Below are 20,739 nucleotides of genomic sequence, written 5' to 3'. Positions count from 1 at the left end.
CAAGAAGGATTGGAAAAAGGATTATCTGCAAGTTCCCTGAAGGGACAGATTTCTGCCTTGTCTGTGTTACTTCACAAAAAGCTGGCAGCTGTGCCAGATGTTCAAGCCTTTGTTCAGGCTCTGGTTAGAATCAAGCCTGTTTACAAACCTTTGACTCCTCCTTGGAGTCTCAACTTAGTTCTTTCAGTTCTTCAGGGGGTTCCGTTTGAACCCTTACATTCCGTTGATATTAAGTTATTATCTTGGAAAGTTTTGTTTTTGGTTGCAATTTCTTCTGCTAGAAGAGTTTCAGAATTATCTGCTCTGCAGTGTTCTCCTCCTTATCTGGTGTTCCATGCAGATAAGGTGGTTTTACGTACTAAACCTGGTTTTCTTCCAAAAGTTGTTTCTAACAAAAACATTAACCAGGAGATTATCGTACCTTCTCTGTGTCCGAAACCAGTTTCGAAGAAGGAACGTTTGTTGCACAATTTGGATGTTGTTCGCGCTCTAAAATTCTATTTAGATGCTACAAAGGATTTTAGACAAACATCTTCCTTGTTTGTTGTTTATTCCGGTAAAAGGAGAGGTCAAAAAGCAACTTCTACCTCTCTCTCTTTTTGGATTAAAAGCATCATCAGATTGGCTTACGAGACTGCCGGACGGCAGCCTCCCGAAAGAATCACAGCTCATTCCACTAGGGCTGTGGCTTCCACATGGGCCTTCAAGAACGAGGCTTCTGTTGATCAGATATGTAGGGCAGCGACTTGGTCTTCACTGCACACTTTTACCAAATTTTACAAGTTTGATACTTTTGCTTCTTCTGAGGCTATTTTTGGGAGAAAGGGTTTGCAAGCCGTGGTGCCTTCCATCTAGGTGACCTGATTTGCTCCCTCCCATCATCCGTGTCCTAAAGCTTTGGTATTGGTTCCCACAAGTAAGGATGACGCCGTGGACCGGACACACCTATGTTGGAGAAAACAGAATTTATGTTTACCTGATAAATTACTTTCTCCAACGGTGTGTCCGGTCCACGGCCCGCCCTGGTTTTTTAATCAGGTCTGATAATTTATTTTCTTTAACTACAGTCACCACGGTATCATATGGTTTCTCCTATGCAAATATTCCTCCTTAACGTCGGTCGAATGACTGGGGTAGGCGGAGCCTAGGAGGGATCATGTGACCAGCTTTGCTGGGCTCTTTGCCATTTCCTGTTGGGGAAGAGAATATCCCACAAGTAAGGATGACGCCGTGGACCGGACACACCGTTGGAGAAAGTAATTTATCAGGTAAACATAAATTCTGTTTTCTGTCTGCTACTGTGTAGTGTTTCTCTGGCTCATGGCTATTTTGGAACATAACGGCCTATGCCTTTTCAGTCGGGCGCGCTTTTGCATGGACTGCGTGGTTTACCTTGTGATCCCATTTCTGTTTTCCTGACTGCGTGGTGACGGAGAAATCCATAGACATAAGGGGATGAAGTAATCTCATAGTCTTTGTTATTTGTGTATCCTTTTCCAATTCTGAGCTTGGAAGTCTCGGACCCCTGTTGGGCTGATCCTGTGGGTCTGTCCGTTCTTCCTGGGCGATAACCTACGGGCTGTCTTATCTTTTATTTTCATCCGGTGAGGATGATTTTTATTTGGTTTAAAGCGCATGTTGTGGTGTGATGTTTCCTTCGTGAACTCTCCTCTCTGAATTGATACTCGCGATTTTGTTCGCTCTGTTTACAAAAGTCTGTCTGACTGTTCTTTATCCCTCCATCATCGGGGGGAGACTCTATGTGGCCTTGACAGTGCTGGGGCCCTTGGTTTCAGGCTGGTCTTGACTGGGTACAAATCCTTATGTCTTTGAGGCCTAGTTCAGACACGTGGCACCTTTTTATGTCCGGTTGGACCGTTGATGGCGCCTAGTGATCACAATATGATTGTGTGATTGTCTTGTTTTATAACTAGTATCTTGAGAGGACTTGAGGGTCCGTGGTTGCTTAGGGGCATGGGGGATTGGTTCAGTCCTCATTCGCCTTTCAATCTAGTGGCCCGGGACTCCGTTGAGATCTGCTGCGACATGCTCAGTCATTTCCGAATTTTTTGGGAACTAGAGTGTTCCTCCCCGTTGTGGGTTGGAGGCTTGGAGGATTTAGGTCCTTCATACCGCCGTTCTTACGGTTTTGCCTTTCATGGTCTCTTTGGAAGTGTCCTTTTAGGACTTATTCCTTTTAGAGGTTCTTTTCCTTTCGATCAAGACTTTCTGGACTTCGTCCAGTTCTTGTGGCGGCCTTGGTCTTGTGGCGGCCTTAATTAGGAAGTGAAGGCCGTGAGGCTCTGTCTTTCTTCTGGAGTTAGTTGTCTCCATATCAGGGGCGATAGGAGGTGTTGTCTCTTTCCAAGCTTTTTGCTTAGGGGATTTTTTTCTGCCTGGGTTCGGGATGCTTTGCATTCTTCTCCCTTGGGTGTGGTCCTCTGGAACGTTAATCTGAAAGGATTATGGAGACTAGCCTTTCTTCTACTCTCTTTCGGGTGACTTTTCTCGTTTTCATTTTCCTTAGTGCTGCCCTTGGGGCCTTTGGGCTCTAGAGAAATTGCGTGACTTTGTTGTGGCCTAGTACCTTGCTGGGGGGTGTTGACCTCTGGCTAAGGGTGTTCTCTTCCCTTTGGGCTGGGAATTACGAGTGAGTCCTGTACCCGTTCTCCGGGTTACCCAGTTCTCATCCCCTGTGAGATCTGATTGCTTCAGACGGGGTATCTTGTGTTCCCTGAGAGTGTTGTTCATTCTAGGACGATTCTGAGTCCCAGGTCTGGAGTTCTTGTCTTGGATCCTTCTTGGATGTCTGGAGACTTATGATCCAATGGACTGGTTTGGGACGACCCAGTTTTTTTCAGGGACCCTATGTTGCGACATAGGTGCTAGCTCATGGGCTTGCTAGCAGGTAGGCCAGAGTTCTCATCCACCTTCCGGGACTGGTTATAAACTTTAAGGCCTGACTTGTCCTTCGGATGGAGTGTGCTCCTCTACGGGGAGTTTTTTTTTTTTTCTCTGTTGGGTCAACAGTGGTGTCGAGAGGATAGTTTATCTTCCTTATGAGTTGGGGTTTCCTCTCTCTGGAGGGTCCTTGTCCTGCCCTGTGTGTAGGAGGTTGGATCAGGTGGCTATTTCTGTAAGGGGCAGCATCTGCTGCTCTGTGGGCTCTGTTCCACCTGTTGGAAATTGGTCTCTCTACGTAGAGACTGTCTAAGAGAGGTGTGACAGGTCTTCCTACGGATCTATTGCACTTTTCTCTGTTCCAGGTCCTAGGGGGTTCTCCTTGGGAGTGCCTTATTTTGGAGGAGCGGATTGGGTTGGCACCCGAGCTCTGTTGGGTTGGGTGAGTCCCCCCTTTTTTCTTCCATTCCCTGGGGGCTTGTGGTTGGGGTCTTCTGTCCCCCTGTCTATCAGACATGTCTGTCGCCTGGGCTGGTCTGGTGTTGGAGTAGGATCTGAGATCTGTTGCTCTGCTATTTCGTCCTCGGGCATTCGAGGTACAGTAAGCCTTTTTGAGGTTTCTCCTTTCTCCACATTCAAGATTAGTGGGAAGGACTGGTGGCTCTTAGCCTGCGACGTTATCCACTGGTTAGTGGATACTTAGCAATCTGAAGGATCCTATCTTCAGCTGCTTTCTACTTACCCTGCAAGTATTTACGTTTCAAAGTCATTTTTAGATGACTGCAGCGGGCAGTGTTTTTGCTTCAGGTGTTGTTCGTCAGACCTATCTGAGCTTGCTGCACGAGGTTTCATTCTAAATATTTCGGTATTCTGAGATACCTTTTTGCGACTTGGGGACCTTCGTCTTCAGTTGCTTTCTAGAGTGCGGTTGCACTGTGTTAGGGGAATATCCTCTCTCTGTTTCAGACTGCCGGCCTTATCCCGTGGTTTCTGTATTTCTGGGGTTTGGGCGTTGCCTCCCCTTGTTTCTATGAGACTGGTTGGGTCTCTGTTAGCCTGACCCGGTTTCTCTGGTTTTTGCTCTGTGTTTTTATTTAGGACTTGTCGTGCCCTTTTTAGGGTTTTTTTTTTCTGGAGTTTCTTATGCTAGCTGGAAGCTAGCTCAGCATACTAATGCACTGTGGCTACTCTGCACTGTAGCAAACCGAGGGTTGCAAGTTCGATCCCCGGCGAGATCTACACAGCCTTTCCTCCTTTCGAGGTTTATAAAATGAGCAGCGCCTTGAGTCCCTTAAGGGGGATTAGCCGCGCTTTACAAGTACAATCATGTTTTTCTCTGCCTTTTCTTCTTTGTGGAAGAATATAGTAGTTTGTTCCCTTTCTTTAGTAAGGGGTGTGTTTTTTGGAGACTGGCTGCTGGGGACGGTGTCTCTTGGAGGCTGTTGACTCCAAGTTGAGTCTAGTTCCTGCAGTCTCTAGCAAGGCTGTGGACTATCTGCGGGTCAGTGACCTTGGGCCTTTTCCTTTTTTTCCAAAGTTGTTCTCGGTTTCGAATGAAGCAGGATTTTGTTAGGTAGGGCTTTTCAGGCCAGGTGCCCTCAGAACGGGCCGCCTCTTGTACCCTCCCGTTTTTGCATTCAGTGTCCTCTATAGCTTGGGTATTGTTTTCCCAAAAGTAATGAATACAGCTGTGGACTCTTTCCATTTATGAAGAAAAACTTAAATTATACTTACCTGATAATTTTCTTTTCTTCAGATGGAAAGAGTCCACAGCTCCCCGCCCGTATTTTTTCTGTGGGGCGTCTGTTATTTTTGTTCTTCTGGCACCTTTTCACCCTGATGTTTCTTCTACTGTTCCTTGTTCCTCGGCAGAATGACTGGGGGATGAGGAAAGTGGCAGGAGTATTTAAGCCTTTGGCTGGGGTGTCTTTGCCTCCTCCTGGTGGCCAGGTTCTGAATTCCCAAAAGTCATGAATGCAGCTGTGGACTCTTTCCGTCTGAAGAAAAGAAAATTATCAGGTAAGCATAATTTAAGTTTACTATTATTTAGAATAATTGCATGAAGTTTAATTAATCTAAAACCAGCTGTATTATGTTTTTCATGCAGTGTGGATAAGAGAGGATTCTACCACTATCTGGTGAAATGGAGAGATTTATCTTATGATCAGTCTACTTGGGAGGAAGATGGCATGAAGTTGCCAGATTATGAGTATTACAAGGAGATGTACTGGAGGCACAGGTAACCAACTCTGTGAAGGCCCAAAATGTTTTTAATTTATTTAATATTTTTATTCTATAATATACCAGTGTTAGGTTATGTCTACATTTTGTTACATTATCATTTCCTCTTGAAAAGTGAAAGTCCAGTAATCAAATGAGAAAGACCCTTGATTATTATAGATGGACAGAATCTTTTTAAAATTCCCTCGCAGCTCGGATAACAAATTCTTCTAAAAGCTGAACAGGCCGCTCTGCACAATTTATAATTTCATACACTGTGCTCTTATTTTTGGAAGGTCAAACAAACTGACACTTCTCTCTTCCTTCAATTTTTTTTTTAAGTTTCTGCTTGGAGAAGGCTGCATTCTTGTAAGATTTACCCCTTTACCACCCTCTTATTACAGGATGAATTCCTCTTTGCTTATTTTGATTCTTCTGATGCCTCTTTCTTTTACAAGATATGACGAGTACCGATGTGTGCCGTTTTTTACTACAGAGCAGCTTCTGAATAGTCTTACAGACTATGGGAACAGGGGGATTTCTGTATCCTCTGTGCCTCTCATATTTGTGCTGCGTTGTCTGTCCATGGTCTGGTGAACTTGTTACCATGACCCTGCTCTTTCACAGGACCTCAGGAGGAAGATATGGGACCTCTTGATACTGTGAAGTTATTGTGTTGTATCTGCAGCACAGAGGTAAGTGCAGTTTTTCTTCTGGGGCATATTTATACTCAGATTAACTGTACTGTCTTGATATACTGGGAGAGATCTCCCTTTATTCTTTCCCCTGACATTAGGGCAGCTTGAATAACCTAATAGCGCTGGGGTGTGTATGCATAGTGAACTTTTTATGTGACCAGATATTCTTAGGGCGCAGACCGGATAGAGATTCTGGACGTTATTTATAGAGGCATACGCTATTGCCAGACACTCTAGTGCATATAAGGGCTAGAAGAGCTGGGAATCGATGGTGTGTACATTTTATTACGGGGCTGACGCTGGGGAAGGCTGCGTATTTTTAGATACGGTTCTTGCCGTTTTTTTGTGGTTGGGGTTTACGCCCACGAAGGGCGGGACTTGCTTTCGCGCGCTCTGGTAGCGCAGCTCTCTCTCTGTTCCGGCAGCGTTTACTAAGGCCCCTAAGTCCGCTTGTGGGATAATTTACAAGCGATTTAGGTGTTCAGCGTGGCAGTGTTTTTCTGCGGTCAGGAGGCAGGTAGGAGCCGCAGCAGAGCTGCGGCGGGGTGACTGTGGAGTTTGCAAAAGTAAATCAGTGAAATTTTGTAACTTTGTGCAATTGTAAAATTGCCCTATTATACAAATGTGATATTGCCCTCTGCCTTAATTAGTAGCAAATTTATAACACGCTCTGCATTAGTTTTTTGAAGCTTTATTCCGGATTTCCATTGCAGTTAAATCCTTTATACAATATCTTATTATCCAAGTGTCTGATTGCTGTTTTAAAGATACAGTACAACAGATTCTTTCTGTGACTTGACCAAGTTGGTTGTTTGTTTACGTTATCGTCATGGATGACCTTGAACAAACTAGCTGTCCTATGTGTTTGGATGCCATTGTGGAACCCCCTGTTACCTTATGTGACAGTTGTATAGAGAGAGCCTTACAATGTAAAGAGAAAATATTTACTGAGAAAGATATGCCTGGAGAAAATTCTCAGACCAATGAGACTCAGGGTATGCCGCTACTTTCTCCCCAAGCGTCACAGCCTTTAACGCCCACGCAAACGACGCCATGTTCCTCAACTGCGTCTACTTCTTTCACTTTGCAGGATATGGCTGCAGTTATGTCATCCACTCTTACAGAAGTTTTATCTAAGTTGTCAGTATTACAGGGCAAACGTAGCAGGACTGAGACCCATATGGTATCTGCAACTTCTGACGCCTTGATGGCTATCTCCCATGTACCCTCCCAGGGATCTGAGTTGGGTGGTAGGGAGCTTCTGTCTGAGGGGAAACTCTCCAACTCGGGGAGTGTGTTGTTTCAGACTGACTCGGACGTCATGTCCTTTAGATTTAAGCTTGAACACCTCCGCCTGTTACTTCGGGAGGTTTTAGCGACTCTGGATGATTGTGACTCTATAGTGGTACCACCAGAGAAATTGTGTAATATGGACAAATATTTAGAGGTCCCTGCTTATTCTGATGTGTTTCCGGTTCCTAAGAGAATTTCGGAAATTATTACGCGGGAATGGGAAAGACCGGGTATCCCGTTCTCACCTTCTCCTAATTTTAAGAATATGTATCCCATAGCTGACACTGTTCGGGACTCTTGGTAAACAGTCCCTAAGGTGGAGGGAGCTATATCTACCCGGGCTAAGCGTACAACTATTCCTATTGAGGACAGTTGTGCTTTCAAAGATCCTATGGATAAAAAATTGGAGGGTCTTCTAAAGAAACTATTTATTTACCAGGGTTTTCTATTACAACCGACGGCTTGTATTGTACCAGCTACAACTGCGGCTGCCTTTTGGTTTGACGCCTTAGAAGAGTCTCTTAAGACTGAGACTCCCTTAGAGGAAATTCTAGACAGAATTAAGGCCCTTAAGCTGGCTAATTCTTTTATTACAGATGCCGCCTTTCAGATCGCCAAGTTGGCGGCTAAGAATGCAGGATTTGCCATTTTAGCGCGTAGAGCTTTATGGTTGAAATCTTGGTCTGCTGATGTATCCTCTAAATCAAAGCTTTTGGCTATTCCTTTCAAAGGAAAGACCCTATTCAGGCCTGACTTGAAGGAAATCATTTCTGACATTACGGGAGGTAAGGGTCATCTACTACCTCAGGATAAAGCCGATAAACAAAGGGGTAAACTGAATAATTTTCGTTCTCTTCGGAATTTCAAGGGAGTTCCCTCTTCTTCTTCCGCTAAACAGGAAGAGAACTTTGCACAAGCCAAGTCCGTCTGGAGACCCAACCAGGCTTGGAACAAGGGTAAACAACCCAAGAAGCCCACCGCTGCTCCCAAGACAACATGAAGGGGTGGCCCCTGTTCCGGGACCGGATCTAGTAGGGGGCAGACTTTCTCTTTTTTGTCCAGGCTTGGATAAGAGACGTTCAGGATCCCTGGACACTGGAAATCGTGTCACAAGGGTATCGTCTGGAATTCAAAAATTCTCTCCCAAGAGGGAGGTTTCTTCTTTCACGATTGTCTGTAGACCAGATAAAGAGAGAGGCGTTCTTACGTTGTGTAAAGGATCTCTCCACTATGGGAGTAATTTGTCCCGTTCCGATACAAGAACAGGGACAGGGGTTTTACTCAAATCTGTTCGTGGTTTCCAAAAAAGAGGGAACGTTCCGACCCATTTTAAACCTTAAGAGTCTAAACAAAATTCTCAGAGTTCCATCCTTCAAGATGGAGACTATTCTTACAATTCTTCCATTGATCCAGGAGGGTCAATATATGACTACCATGGACTTAAAGGATGCATATCTTCATATTCCTATCCACAAAGATCATCACCAGTTTCTAAGGTTTGCCTTCCTGGACAAACATTTTCAGTTCGTGGCTCTCCCCTTCGGGTTAGCCACGGCACCCAGGATCTTCACAAAGGTTCTAGGGTCTTTGCTAGTGGTTCTCAGACCGCGGGGCATTGCAGTGGCGCCTTATTCTAATCCAGGCGTCGTCTTACCATCTGACAAAGTCTCATACCAACATGGTTCTGTCCTTTCTAAGGACTCATGGCTGGAAGGTGAATCTAGAAAAGAGTTCACTAATTCCACAGACAAGGGTTCCTTTTCTAGATAGATTCTGTGTCCATGAAAATTTTCTTGACAGAAGTCAGAAAGTTAAAGATTCTGAATACATGCCGAACCCTTCAGTCCAATCCTCGGCCTTCAGTGGCTCAGTTCATGGAGGTAATTGGTTTAATGGTGACGGCGATGGACATCATTCCGTTTGCTCGGTTTCATCTCAGACCTCTACAACTGAGCATGCCCAGACAGTGGAATGGAGATTATGCAGATTTGTCTCCTCAGATCTGGATCAGGAGACAAGAGACTCTCTTCTCTGGTGGTTGTCGCTGGATCATCTGTCCCGGGGGACGTGCTTCCGCAGACTTTCATGGGCGATAGTGACAACGGACGCCAGTCTACTAGGATGGGGTGCAGTCTGGAATTCCCTGAAGGCTCAGGGTGTGTGGACTCGGTCGGAGTCTCTACTTCCAATCAATGTTTTGGAGTTGAGAGCAATATTCAATGCGCTTCAAGCTTGGCCTCAGTTGGCGTTGGCCAAATTTATCCGATTTCAGTCGGACAACATCACGACTGTGGCTTACATCAATCATCAGGGAGGAACAAGGAGTTCCTTAGCGATGACAGAAGTATCCAAGATAATTCGGTGGGCGGAGGCTCACTCTTGTTATCTGTCAGCAATCTACATCCCAGGTGTGGACAACTGGGAGGCGGATTTTTTGAGCAGACAGACGTTTCATCCGGGGGAATGGGAACTCCATCCGGAGGTCTTTTCCACTCTGATTCTCAGGTGGGGCAGACCGGAATTAGATCTAATGGCGTCTCGTCAGAATGCCAAGCTTCCGAGATACGGATCCAGGTCCAGGGATCCTCAGGCCGAACTGATAGATGCCTTGGCAGTGCCTTGGTCGTTCAACCTAGCTTATGTGTTTCCACCGTTTGCTCTCCTTCCCCGGGAGATTGCCTAGATCAAACAGGAGAGGGCTTCGGTGATTCTAATTGCTCCGGCGTGGCCTTGCAGGACTTGGTATGTTGATCTGGTGGACATTTCCTCTCTGCCGACGTGGACACTTCAATTGAGACAGGACCTTCTCATTCAGGGGCCCTTCCATCATCCAAATCTAAGTTCTCTGCAGCTGACTACTTGGAGATTGAACGCTTGATTTTATCTAAGCGAGGGTTCTGTGGTTCGGTCATTGATACCTTGATTCAGGCACGTAAGCCTGTTACTAGAAAAAATTACCATAAAATATGCCATAAATATCTATTGGTGCGAATCCAAGGGCTACTCATGGAGTAAGGTTAGGATTCCTAGAATTTTGTCTTTTCTCCAAGAAGGATTGGAGAAAGGGTTATCAGCAAGTTTCTTAAAGGGGCAGATTTCTGCTTTATCTATCTTGCTACAGAAACGTCTGGCAGATGTTCCAGATGTTCAATCGTTTTGTCAGGCTCTGACTAGAATCAAGCCTGTGTTTAGACCAATTGCTCCTTCTTGGAGTTTAAATTTACTTCTTAATGTTCTTCAAGGGGTTCCGTTTGAACCCATGCATTCCATAGATATTAATTTATTATCTTGGAAAGTTTTATTTTTGGTTGCTATTTTTTCTGCTCGCAGAGTTTCTGAGCTTTCAGCTTTACAATGTGATTCTCCTTACCTTATTTTCCATTCAGATAAGGTGGTGTTACATACCACACCTGGTTTCCTTCCTAAGGTTGTTTCTAATAAGAATATTAATCAGGAAATTGTTGTTCCTTCCTTGTGTCCCAATCCTTCTTCTAAGAAGGAGCGTTTGTTACATAACTTGGACGTGGTCCGTGCTCTGAAGTTTTATTTGCAGGCGACTAAAGAGTTTCGGCAATCATCTTCATTATTTGTTCTTTTTTCTGGAAGACGTAGGTGTCAGAAAGCTACGGCGACCTCTCTTTCTTTTTGGCTGAAGAGTATCATCCGTGTTGCATATGAGACTGCTGGACAGCAGCCTCCAGAACGTATTACGGCTCACTCTATTAGGGCTGTGGCTTCCTAATGGGCATTCAAAAATGATGCCTCTGAACAGATTTGCAAGGCTGCAACTTGGTCGTCTCTTCACACTTTTTACAAATTTTCCAAATTTGACACTTTTGCCTCGTCTGAGGCTGTTTCTTCGAGAAAGGTTCTTCAAGCAGTGGTGCCTTCCGTTTAGGTTCCTGTCTTGTACCTCCCTTTCATCCGTGTCCTATAGCTTTGGTATTGTATCCCATAAGTAAGGATGAAATATGTGGACTCGTCATATCTTGTAAAAGAAAAGGAAATTTATGCTTACCTGATAAATGTGTTTCTTTTACGATATGACAAGTCCACGGCCCACCCTGTCTTTTGCTAGGACAGGCATTTATTTTCGTTAAACTTCAGTCACCTCTGCTCCTTGGCTTTTCCTTTCTCTTCCTAACTTTGGTCGAATGACTGGAGTGGGAGGGAAGGGAGGAGCTATATATGCAGCTTTGCTGTGGAGCTCTTTGCCTCCTCCTGCTGACCAGGAGGCGATATCCCATAAGTAAGGATGAAATCCATGGACTCGTCAAATCGTAAAAGAAACAAATTTATCAGATAAGCATAAATTTCCTTTTTTCCATTCATGTAATCTGCCAACCCTCCTGCCGTTTCAGGATTTAAGGAAATGTTCCTGTCACACATTATACCAGAAGCTACTGCCTTTTGTACAGGGTCTACCTTGCTTCCCTGTTATAGAGTACAGTGCACAGATTTCCCCACTTGCCTATCCATTATGATTGGGTCAGGGAATATGGATTTGATAGTTTTGTGCTTATTCTCAAGCAATTCCGTTAAGGGTTTCAAATGATTCCTTCTGCTACTTTTCTCCTACCTAACTATACCTGTTCATGTAACTTATAACACAGAATGTGTTTGCCATTGATGAACGTTGAATATTGTGATTGGCCAACTGTTAGTGCCTCCAAGCAGACGCTGATGAACTTGCTGTTTGACAACAAATTGTTGCCTAGGTCAAATTTATAACCTCTTGGAAAGAAAATTACTTGGGGGAAGTGACCCTAAGGATTAGAAGCAAAAGCCTTTCCTATGGGGAGCTTCCTTAAAGGGACATTATAAACTCATTTTTTCCTTGCATAAATGTTTTGTAGATGATCTATTTATATAGCCCATAAATTTTTTTTTATTTATTTTTTTAAATGTTTAGTTTTGCTTATTTTTAAATAACATTGCTCTGATTTTCAGACTCCTAACCAAGCCCTAAAGTTTTATGAGAATACCGACAGATACCTACTCCAGCTTGCTCCTGTTTGTGTAAAGGGTCTTTTCATATGCAAAAGAAGGGGGGGGGGGGGTGTCTTATTTCCCACTTGCAGTTGGCTTTCCAGCTACCTTTTCAACAGAGCTAAACTGAGAGCTTCTAAGTAAGTTTTTAAATAGTTTTATACTGGATTTTTATATCAGTATCTGTGCATCTTATTCTTTATAGTAGTGTCTATTACATGCAGTTATATAAAAATTGGTGTATACTGTCCCTTTAAAGGGATATGAAACACAAAATTTTTTTTTCATGATTCAGAGAGATACAATTGTAAACAACTTTCTAATTTACTTCAATTATCAACTACTCTTCATTCTTTTGTATATTTTGTTGACAAGCAGGGATGTAAGCAAGAAGCTTGCCCATTTCTGGAGCACTATATGGGAGCATTTTTGCAAGAATTTTATCCATTTGCTAGAGCACTAGATGGCAGCACTATTTCCTGCCATGTAGTGCTCCAGACAAAGAATATCATAGGAATAAAGCAAATTTGATAATAGAAGTAAAATGAAAACTTTAAAAAAATCGTATGCTCTGTCTGAATAACAAAAGAAAATGTTAGGGTTTCAAATCCCTTTAATGCTCTTTATAGAAACTGAAGTTTTTTAAAAATGACTCCAAAGCCATTCAGGCTCATTCTAGTGACACATGGCTCCCCCTTGAGTTAACACGCTGATTGCTAGAAATGCCTATGTAGCAATTAGTTACTTGCGGTGGAATTAGACATCCTCTTTCTAAAGTAACGAGGGGTAGCTAGTTTATTCCATTATGTTAGGACAAAGGGTAATGAATGCAATTTCAAGAGGATACCTGATTTGATTTCTAGAACATGTCAGTTATTTCACAATATCTACTAGCAGCAGATCCATAAAGGGGACATCATCTTTCTGAAGGAAACAAAAATGTGCAGGAAGTTAGTGTCCCAGTTCAGAAAAGGATTTCATTGTTGTCTTTTTCTGATTTAAAAAAAGAAATGAAAAAAAAAAGAAAATTTATGCTTACCTGATATTTTTTTTTTTTTTTTTTTGACACAATAAGTCCACGGATCATCTTAATTACTAATGGGATATTCACCTCCCGGTCAGCAGGAGGCGGCAAAGAGCACCTACAGCAAAGCTGCTAAACAGCTCCTCCCCTCCCTCCCACTCCAGTCATTCGACCAAAGTCAAGGAAAGAAAGGAAAAAACAAGGTTCAGAGTTGTATGAAGTTTAAAATAACCAACACCCTGTCTTACAAGAACAGGGCGGGCCGTGGATTCATTGTGTCAAAAAATATATAAATTTATCAGGTAAGCATAAATTTTCTTTTCTTTTTAGAGTACACAGATGATACGGGAGGGACAAGACAGGGAACCTAAACGGAAGACACCACTGCTTGAAGAACCTTTCTCCCAAAAGCGGCCTAAGCCGAGGCAAAAGTGTCAAATTTTGAAAAAGAGTGAAGAGAGGACCAAGTTGCAGCCTTGCAAATCTGTTCCCCAGAAGCTTCATTTTTGAATGCCCATGAGTAAGCAACAGCCCTCGTGGAATGAGCCGTAACTCTCTCAGGAAGCTGCTGTCCAGCAGTCTCATATGCAAAACGTATGATACTCTTCAGCCAGAAAGAAAGAGAAGTTGCCGTAGCTTTCTGTCCCTTACTTTTTCCTGAGAAAATCACAAACAAGGAAGACGACTGACGAAAGTCCTTATTCGCCTGCGGGTAAAACTTTAAAGCACGGACCACGTCCAAATTGTGCAGAAGTCGTTCCTTCTGAGAAGAAGGATTAGGACACAAGGAAGGAACAACAATCTCCTGATTAATGTTCCGATCAGAAACAACCTTAGGAAGAAATCCTAAATTAGTACGTAAAACTACCTTATCTGAATGAAAAATAAGATAAGGAGGCACATACTGTAATGCTGAGAGCTCTGACACTCTCCAAGCAGAAGAAATAGCAACAAGAAATAAAACTTTCCAAGATAACAACTTAATATCTAAGGAATGCATAGGCTCAAACGGAGCACCTTGAAAAACTTTGAGAATTAAATTAAGACTCCATGGAGGAGTAACTGTTTTGAATACAGGCCTGGTCCTGACCAAGGCCTTACAAATTGATTGTACATCTGGGATATCCGCCAGACGTTTGTGTAACAAAATAGATAAGGCCGAGATTTGACCTTTTAGGGAATTTGTCGATAATCCCTTCTCCAAACTCTCTTGGAGAAAAGACAAAATTCTAGGAATCCTAACTCTACTCCATGAGTAGCCCTTGGATTCGCACCAATATAGATATTAACGCCATATTTTATGGTAAATCTTTCTAGTTACCGGCTTACAAGCCTGAATCATGGTCTCTATGACCGAGTCCGAAAAGCCCCGCTTGGATAAAATTAAGCGTTCAATCTCCAAGCAGTTAGCTTCAGAGAAAAATAGATTTGGGTGAAGAAAGGACCCCTGAATCAGAAGGTCCTTCCTCAACGGAAGTCTCCAAGGTGGCAGAGATGCCATTTCCATCAGATCTGCATACCAAATCCTGCGAGGCCAGGCCTGTGCTATGAGGATCACTGTTTGATTCAAGCAATTACCCGAGGAAGAAGAGCAAACGGAGGAAATAGGTATGCTAGACTGACGGTCCAAGGGACCACCAGAGCATCTATCAGTTACGCCTGAGGGTCCCTGGACCTCGACCCGTATCTTGGGAGTTTTGCATTTTGTCTAGATGCTATGAAATCCAAATCCGGCTGACCCTACTTGAGAGTCAGGCTGGAGAACACTTTCGGATGGAGTTCCCATTCCCCCGGATAAAAGGTCTGCCTGCTCAGGAAGTCCGCCTCCCAGTTGTCCACCCCTGGGATGTGGATTGCCGACAGGCAGCAAGAATGGGTCTCCACCCACTGAATTATTTTGGTTACTTCTGTCATCGCTAAGGAACTCCTCGTTCCTCCCTGATGATTGATGTAAGCCACTGATTTTATTTTGTCCGACTGGAATCTGATAAACTGGACCGAGGCTAACTGAGGCCAGGCCAGAAGAGCATTGAAGATTAATCTCAGCTCTAGAATGTTTATAGGAAGAACAGACTCTGATTGAGTCCAAACTCCCTGAGCCTTTAGGGAGCCCTGGACTGCTCCCCACCCTAGAAGACTGGGGTCTGTTGTCACAATTACCCAAGATGGTCTGCGAAAGCAGATTCCCTGGGAAAAATGATCCAGAGATAACCACCATTGAAGAGAATCCCTTGTCTCCTGCTCCAGTAGTATTCAAGGAGACAAATCCGCATAATCTCCGTTCCATCGCCTGAGCATGTTTAACTGCAGAGGTCTGAGGTGAAACCGAGCAAATGGGATGATGTCCATTGCTGCCACCATCAGCCCAATTACCTCCATGCTCTGGGCCACTGTTGGCCGAGGAGTGGACTGAAAGACTAGACAAGTATCGATAATCTTTGATTTCCTGACCTCTGTCAGAAAAATCCTCATAGATAGGGAATCTATTATGGTTCCCAAGAAAGTTACCCTTGTATTTGGGACTAACCCGTGAGATCGTAGAAAGGATAACACCAATCTTGCTTGTTTTAAGGATGGCGCCCGGACTAGGATGTTGTCCAGATAGGGCGTCACTGCAATGCTCTGTAACTTAAGCACCGCCAACAGCGATACCAGAATGAAAATTCTGGGAGTTGTGGCAAGACCGAAGGGAAGAGCCACGAACTGGAAGTGTTTGTCCAGAAAAGCAAACCTTAGGAACTTGTGATGATCCCTGAGAAAGGAAACATGCAGGTACGCGTCCTTTAACCACTGTTGTCATAAATTGACCCTCTTGGGTCCAAGGGAGAATGGAACAAATAGTTTCCATCTAGAAGGCGGTACTCTCTTTTGTTGGGAGCCACGAACAGACTGGAATAAAATCCCAGACCCTGTTCCCGTACCGGAACAGGAGCAATCACTCCCAGGTTGGAAAGGTCTCTTACGCAGTGTAAGAACACCTCTCTCTTTGTCTGGTCTGTAGAAAACCTTGAAGGCAGAAACCTTCCTCTGGGAGGAAAACTTTTGAACTCTAATTAGTATCCCTGGGAAACATTTTCTATTGCCCAGGGATCCAGAACATCTCAAGCCCAAGCCTGAGCGAAGAAGGAAAGTCTGCCCCTACAAGATCCGGTCCCGGATCTGGGGCATGCCCGTCATGCTGTCCTTGATTCAACAGCAGGCTTTATGGATTCCTGTTTGGAGGCAGTAGAGGAAGAATTTCCCTTGAAATTTCGAAAAGGAACAAAAATTGCTCTGTCGTCCTTTTTTTTTTTTGTTTCTCTTATCCTGCGGGAAGGGATGACCCTTACCTCCCGTGATATCAGATATAATCTCCGACAGGCCAGGTCCAAACAAGGTTTTCCCCTTGTAAAGAATAGCTAGAAGTTTAGACATAGAGGACACATCCGCAGACCAAGGCCTTAACCATAAGGCTCTGCGAGCTAGAAAAGAGAAACCCGAAATCTTGGCACCCAGTTTGATAACTTGAAGGGAAGCATCCATAATAAAAGGAATGAGCTAGTTTAAGAGCTTTTATCCTATCCTGGATTTCATCCAAAGAAGTTTCCGTCCTGATGGCATCAGACAACGCCTCTAACCAATATGCAGCCACACTAGTGACGGTAGCAATGTACACAGCTGGAAACATGTAGGTACGCAAGCCCTGGTGCACATACATCTCTTTGAGTAAACCTTCTAACTTCATGTCCATAGGGTCTTTAAAGCCACAACTATCCTCTATGGGAATAGTAGTTCTCTTAGCTAAGGTGGAAACGGCTCCTTCCACCTTGAGAACTGTTTTCCAAGCCTCCTTAATTAATACATGGAGGTATTCCAGGTTAAACTTGAATGAAATTACTTCAGATAAATGAATTACACAGTCTGAGATCTTTTCCTCAGATACTACAGAAGAATCTTCCCCTTCAGGAAAGAAACATTCGGAAAACGTATTCACTGATGGAACACATTTCCTCTTGTGCCTGCCCCGCAGCATGGGGAAAAATGTCAAGGTAACTCCAGAAGGAGATTGAGATGAAGCGCAGGGCACTGTCTGTGAGGGCTATAACATTGGGACACTTGAGGAGAAATTTGTGGCATAAATTGAACCTTATCAATAGATTCTTTAACAGTATCTGCCTTAAAAAGGAGTTGGCTCAGAAAAAGTCTATCTGAACAATTTAACGTTCTCACATAGATGAACAGAAAAGATTGTGTATCCACGTCGGCATCAGAGCATTAACTTTACAAAGGGCATCTAGCAGGACCTCTTGTTCCCCAAAAATGAATTATCAAATAAAACAGTTGAAATTTTTTATTAAAAATTTAAAACATAAAAAACGTTACTGTGTCTTTGAATGTTAAAAAGTCACATTTTATTTTTGCGTGTAGAGGTAAGGTTAACGGTACTCAAATGCAGCAGAACCTCCCTACACCTCAGCTTAAAGGGACATAATACTCATATGCTAAAGCACTTGAAACTTATGCAGTATAACTGTAAAAAGCTGACAGGAAAATATCACCTGAGCATCTCTATATAAAAAAGGAAGATAATTTACCTCACAATCTCCTCAGCTCAGCAGATTAAGTTCTGTGTAAAAAGTTATACTCAGCTGTTCCCAGCTGCAGGTAAAAATAAAAAAAAATGAAGAAATGAACAGCAGCCAATCAGCATCAGCAGTGCTGAGGTCATGAACTCTTACTGTGATCTCGTGAGATTTGACTTAACTCTCATGAGATTTCATAGTAAGCTTCCTTTACCTGATTGGTGAAATAATATGAGAGTTCACGATGCTCATCCCCTAAGATGTCCCAGGACAGACACACTAAAGTACTGCTTAGAAATCCTTTACAATGGGAGGTGGCTACTGAGGAACTTTTGAGGTAAAATATCTTTCTTTTTTACATAGAGATGTTCAGGAGATATTTTCTAGTCGGCTTTTAACAGCTATGCTGCATCACTTTCAAGTGTTTAAACATTTGGGTATTATGGCCCTTTAACTTTTGCTGAGGTGTCTAACAGTCCCTCTGACACCAGTTATATTTCTGCAGCCAAAAGACCGGACTCAGCATTGTAGCGCTGTCCGGTTCACACGCAGCTCACTAAACACTGCCCTTATCCTTCCGATACTAGCAGGAAGTAAACATTGAAAAATAAGTGTAGAAGCAGAGTGCTCAAGCCAAATTGGCGCCACTCGAAGCTCCGCCCATTGTGGGCGTTATCAAGGCAAAATCCCGGTCGCCATTATTATTGCAACGGATCCCTTTGAAAAGTTAAGCCACTGATAGTAAAATAAACAAACTGTAAGTCTGGAGCCAAAATGGGTCTGTCGCTTGCTAGCCAGCAGTTTAGCCCTCTAAGAAAAACATAAACATTCACCTCATACTGAGCCGTTTCCTCTTGTCTTACACAGACCTGGATCATACTGAGTCGCCTTAATATCTCCTCAGCCCCAGTGCCTGCTAAGAAGGTGCTGTCTAAATTCTCCTCCTCTATAAATAAGAGTCTCTATGTCCCATAAATAAAGTGCTCCACTTCCTCTGAGATCTTACCCCAGACCCAGAATAAAAAGTCTACAGTTACCATTTAATTCTGCCCGACAGCAAGGCAGCTCAGCAGGTTTAAGAGGTCCTCTCCCTCCCATAGCCCTGTGGAAAAAGATAAAGCCTGAGTAATCTTAGTTAGGCTATCAGGAATAGGGCAGCATAAATATATGGGAGGCACAGTGAGAATTATGTCCCACAAGTTCCCATTGCTCTAAAGCCACCACTGCTCTACTGAAGAGACTGATCTGGATTACGGCTACACCCTAGAACAAAGCAGCACAATCTTGCACTACTTAAAAAATAATAAACTCTTGATTGAAGAATCTTATCTAACACCTCACTTTACCACTTCTTATCACTAACGTAGGCAAAGAGAATGACTGGAGTGGGAGGGAGGGGAGGAGCTGTTTGGCAGCTTTGCTATAGGTGCTCTTTGTGGCCTCCTGCTGACCGGGAGGTGAATATCCCATTAGTAATTAAGATGATCCGTGGACTCATCGTGTCATAAAAAAGAAATAGATATATTATGAATGCCTGCACATGAGATTCTTGAGTAATCTTTAAGCTGGGAAAAGAGGGTACGTTTTTTTCATTCCCTCCTTATGATGGGGATATCATTGGTGAGTATTATCTGATATGAGCCAATGTACAGAAACCAGTATTTTTAATTTAATTTTTAGTTTTTTATTATTCACCTTTTTTGTCCATCTGTCTCTTAGGGATCAGATTATGGGTGAAAACAGCTGCTGTCCTCCAAAGTTTAAGAAACTGCACAAGGAATCCTACCTGGATGATGTTCCAAGTTCACCAGTTACTGATGTGAGTACCAAGTAGTGTTTCTGCTGCACTGTGTACTTTATCATTGTGTAATAGAATTTTTGGGACAGTAAAGTCAAAATTAAACTTTCATGATTAAGATAGAATATGCCATTTTTAAACAACTTTCTTATTTACTTTTATTATCAAATTTGCTTTATTCTTTTGGTATCCTTTGTTGAAGAGTAAAATTGAATAGTCTCGGGAGCAGCAGAATACTACTGAAAGCTATTTGGTGAATGGTGGCTACATATATATGTGTCTTGTTATTGGCTCACCTGATGTGTTCAGCTTTTTCCCAATAGTGTATTGCTCCTCCCGAGTCTGCTCTTCAATAAAGGATTCCAAGAAAATAAAGCAAATCTGATAAAAGAAGTAAACTAGTAAGATGTTTTTGATTGTTTGCTATATCTGAATCATGACAGTTTAATTTTTGACTTTACTGATTCTTTTAAGAAGACATTGTTTTGCTTTGTTTCATTATACTTATGTTTACATGATTTAAAGGGATAGTAAACCCAATTTTTTTTTCATGATTTAGATAAATCATGCAATTTTAAGCAACTTTCTAATTTACACCTATTATCAATTTTTATTTTTTCTCTTTATATCTTTATTTAAAAAAAACAGGAATGAAAGCTTTGGGTTCAGTACCCTGGATAGGACTTGCTGATTGGTGGCTACATTTAACCATCCAATCAACAAGAGCAACCCAGGTTCTTAACCTAAAATGGGCCAGCTGCAAAGCTTTTATTCATGCTTTTTCAAATAAATATACCAAGAGAACGAAGAAAAATTGATAATAGGAGTAAATTAGACATTGGCTTAAAATTGCATGCTCTATCAAAATCATAAAAAATAATAATATGGGTTTAGTATCCCTTTAATAGTGTATGTGGTGAGGTATAGCCTGGTTGTGCTGCTGGCTGCTTTGAACTAGTGCTGTACATACATGTCTTGTAACAGTGTGTTTGATGAGAGAATGCTTAGTGATTTTTCAATGTGCATCTATGTTGTTGCGTAATTAAATGTAACATTACAAAAACTAAAGTATATCTAAAAATTATTAGCACTCGCTTGTTTGTAAATGATACTTTTAATAAATAACAATCCTTATACTTCTATTATACAGTATAAAACTAAACATTTATTATATCACACAGATTAAACACACACACCATATAAAAATAATTAAAACTGATTAAACAATTTAAATATAAAAACTAACTTCTGACT

The 20,739-nt window shown here is 42.6% G+C and overlaps 1 protein-coding gene across 5 annotated transcripts in view; it reads left to right on the top strand.

Annotated features, from left to right (window-relative positions):
- The window catches only part of CHD3 (chromodomain helicase DNA binding protein 3), a 400,697-nt gene that overhangs the window by 84,824 nt on the left and 295,134 nt on the right, over nt 1–20,739 (top strand). For all 5 annotated transcript variants that reach the window (XM_053718298.1, XM_053718299.1, XM_053718301.1 and 2 more), the window contains exons 13-14: nt 5,009–5,140; nt 19,407–19,506. In XM_053718298.1, coding sequence (XP_053574273.1) covers nt 5,009–5,140; nt 19,407–19,506 — 232 coding nt within the window. The remainder of the gene's footprint in view (nt 1–5,008; nt 5,141–19,406; nt 19,507–20,739) is intronic.

Source organism: Bombina bombina, chromosome 6, assembly GCF_027579735.1.
Source record: "Bombina bombina isolate aBomBom1 chromosome 6, aBomBom1.pri, whole genome shotgun sequence".
NCBI classification, from domain to species: domain Eukaryota; kingdom Metazoa; phylum Chordata; class Amphibia; order Anura; family Bombinatoridae; genus Bombina; species Bombina bombina.
Note: the sequence above shows the minus strand (reverse complement) of the source record. Positions and strands in the feature narration are given on the sequence as shown.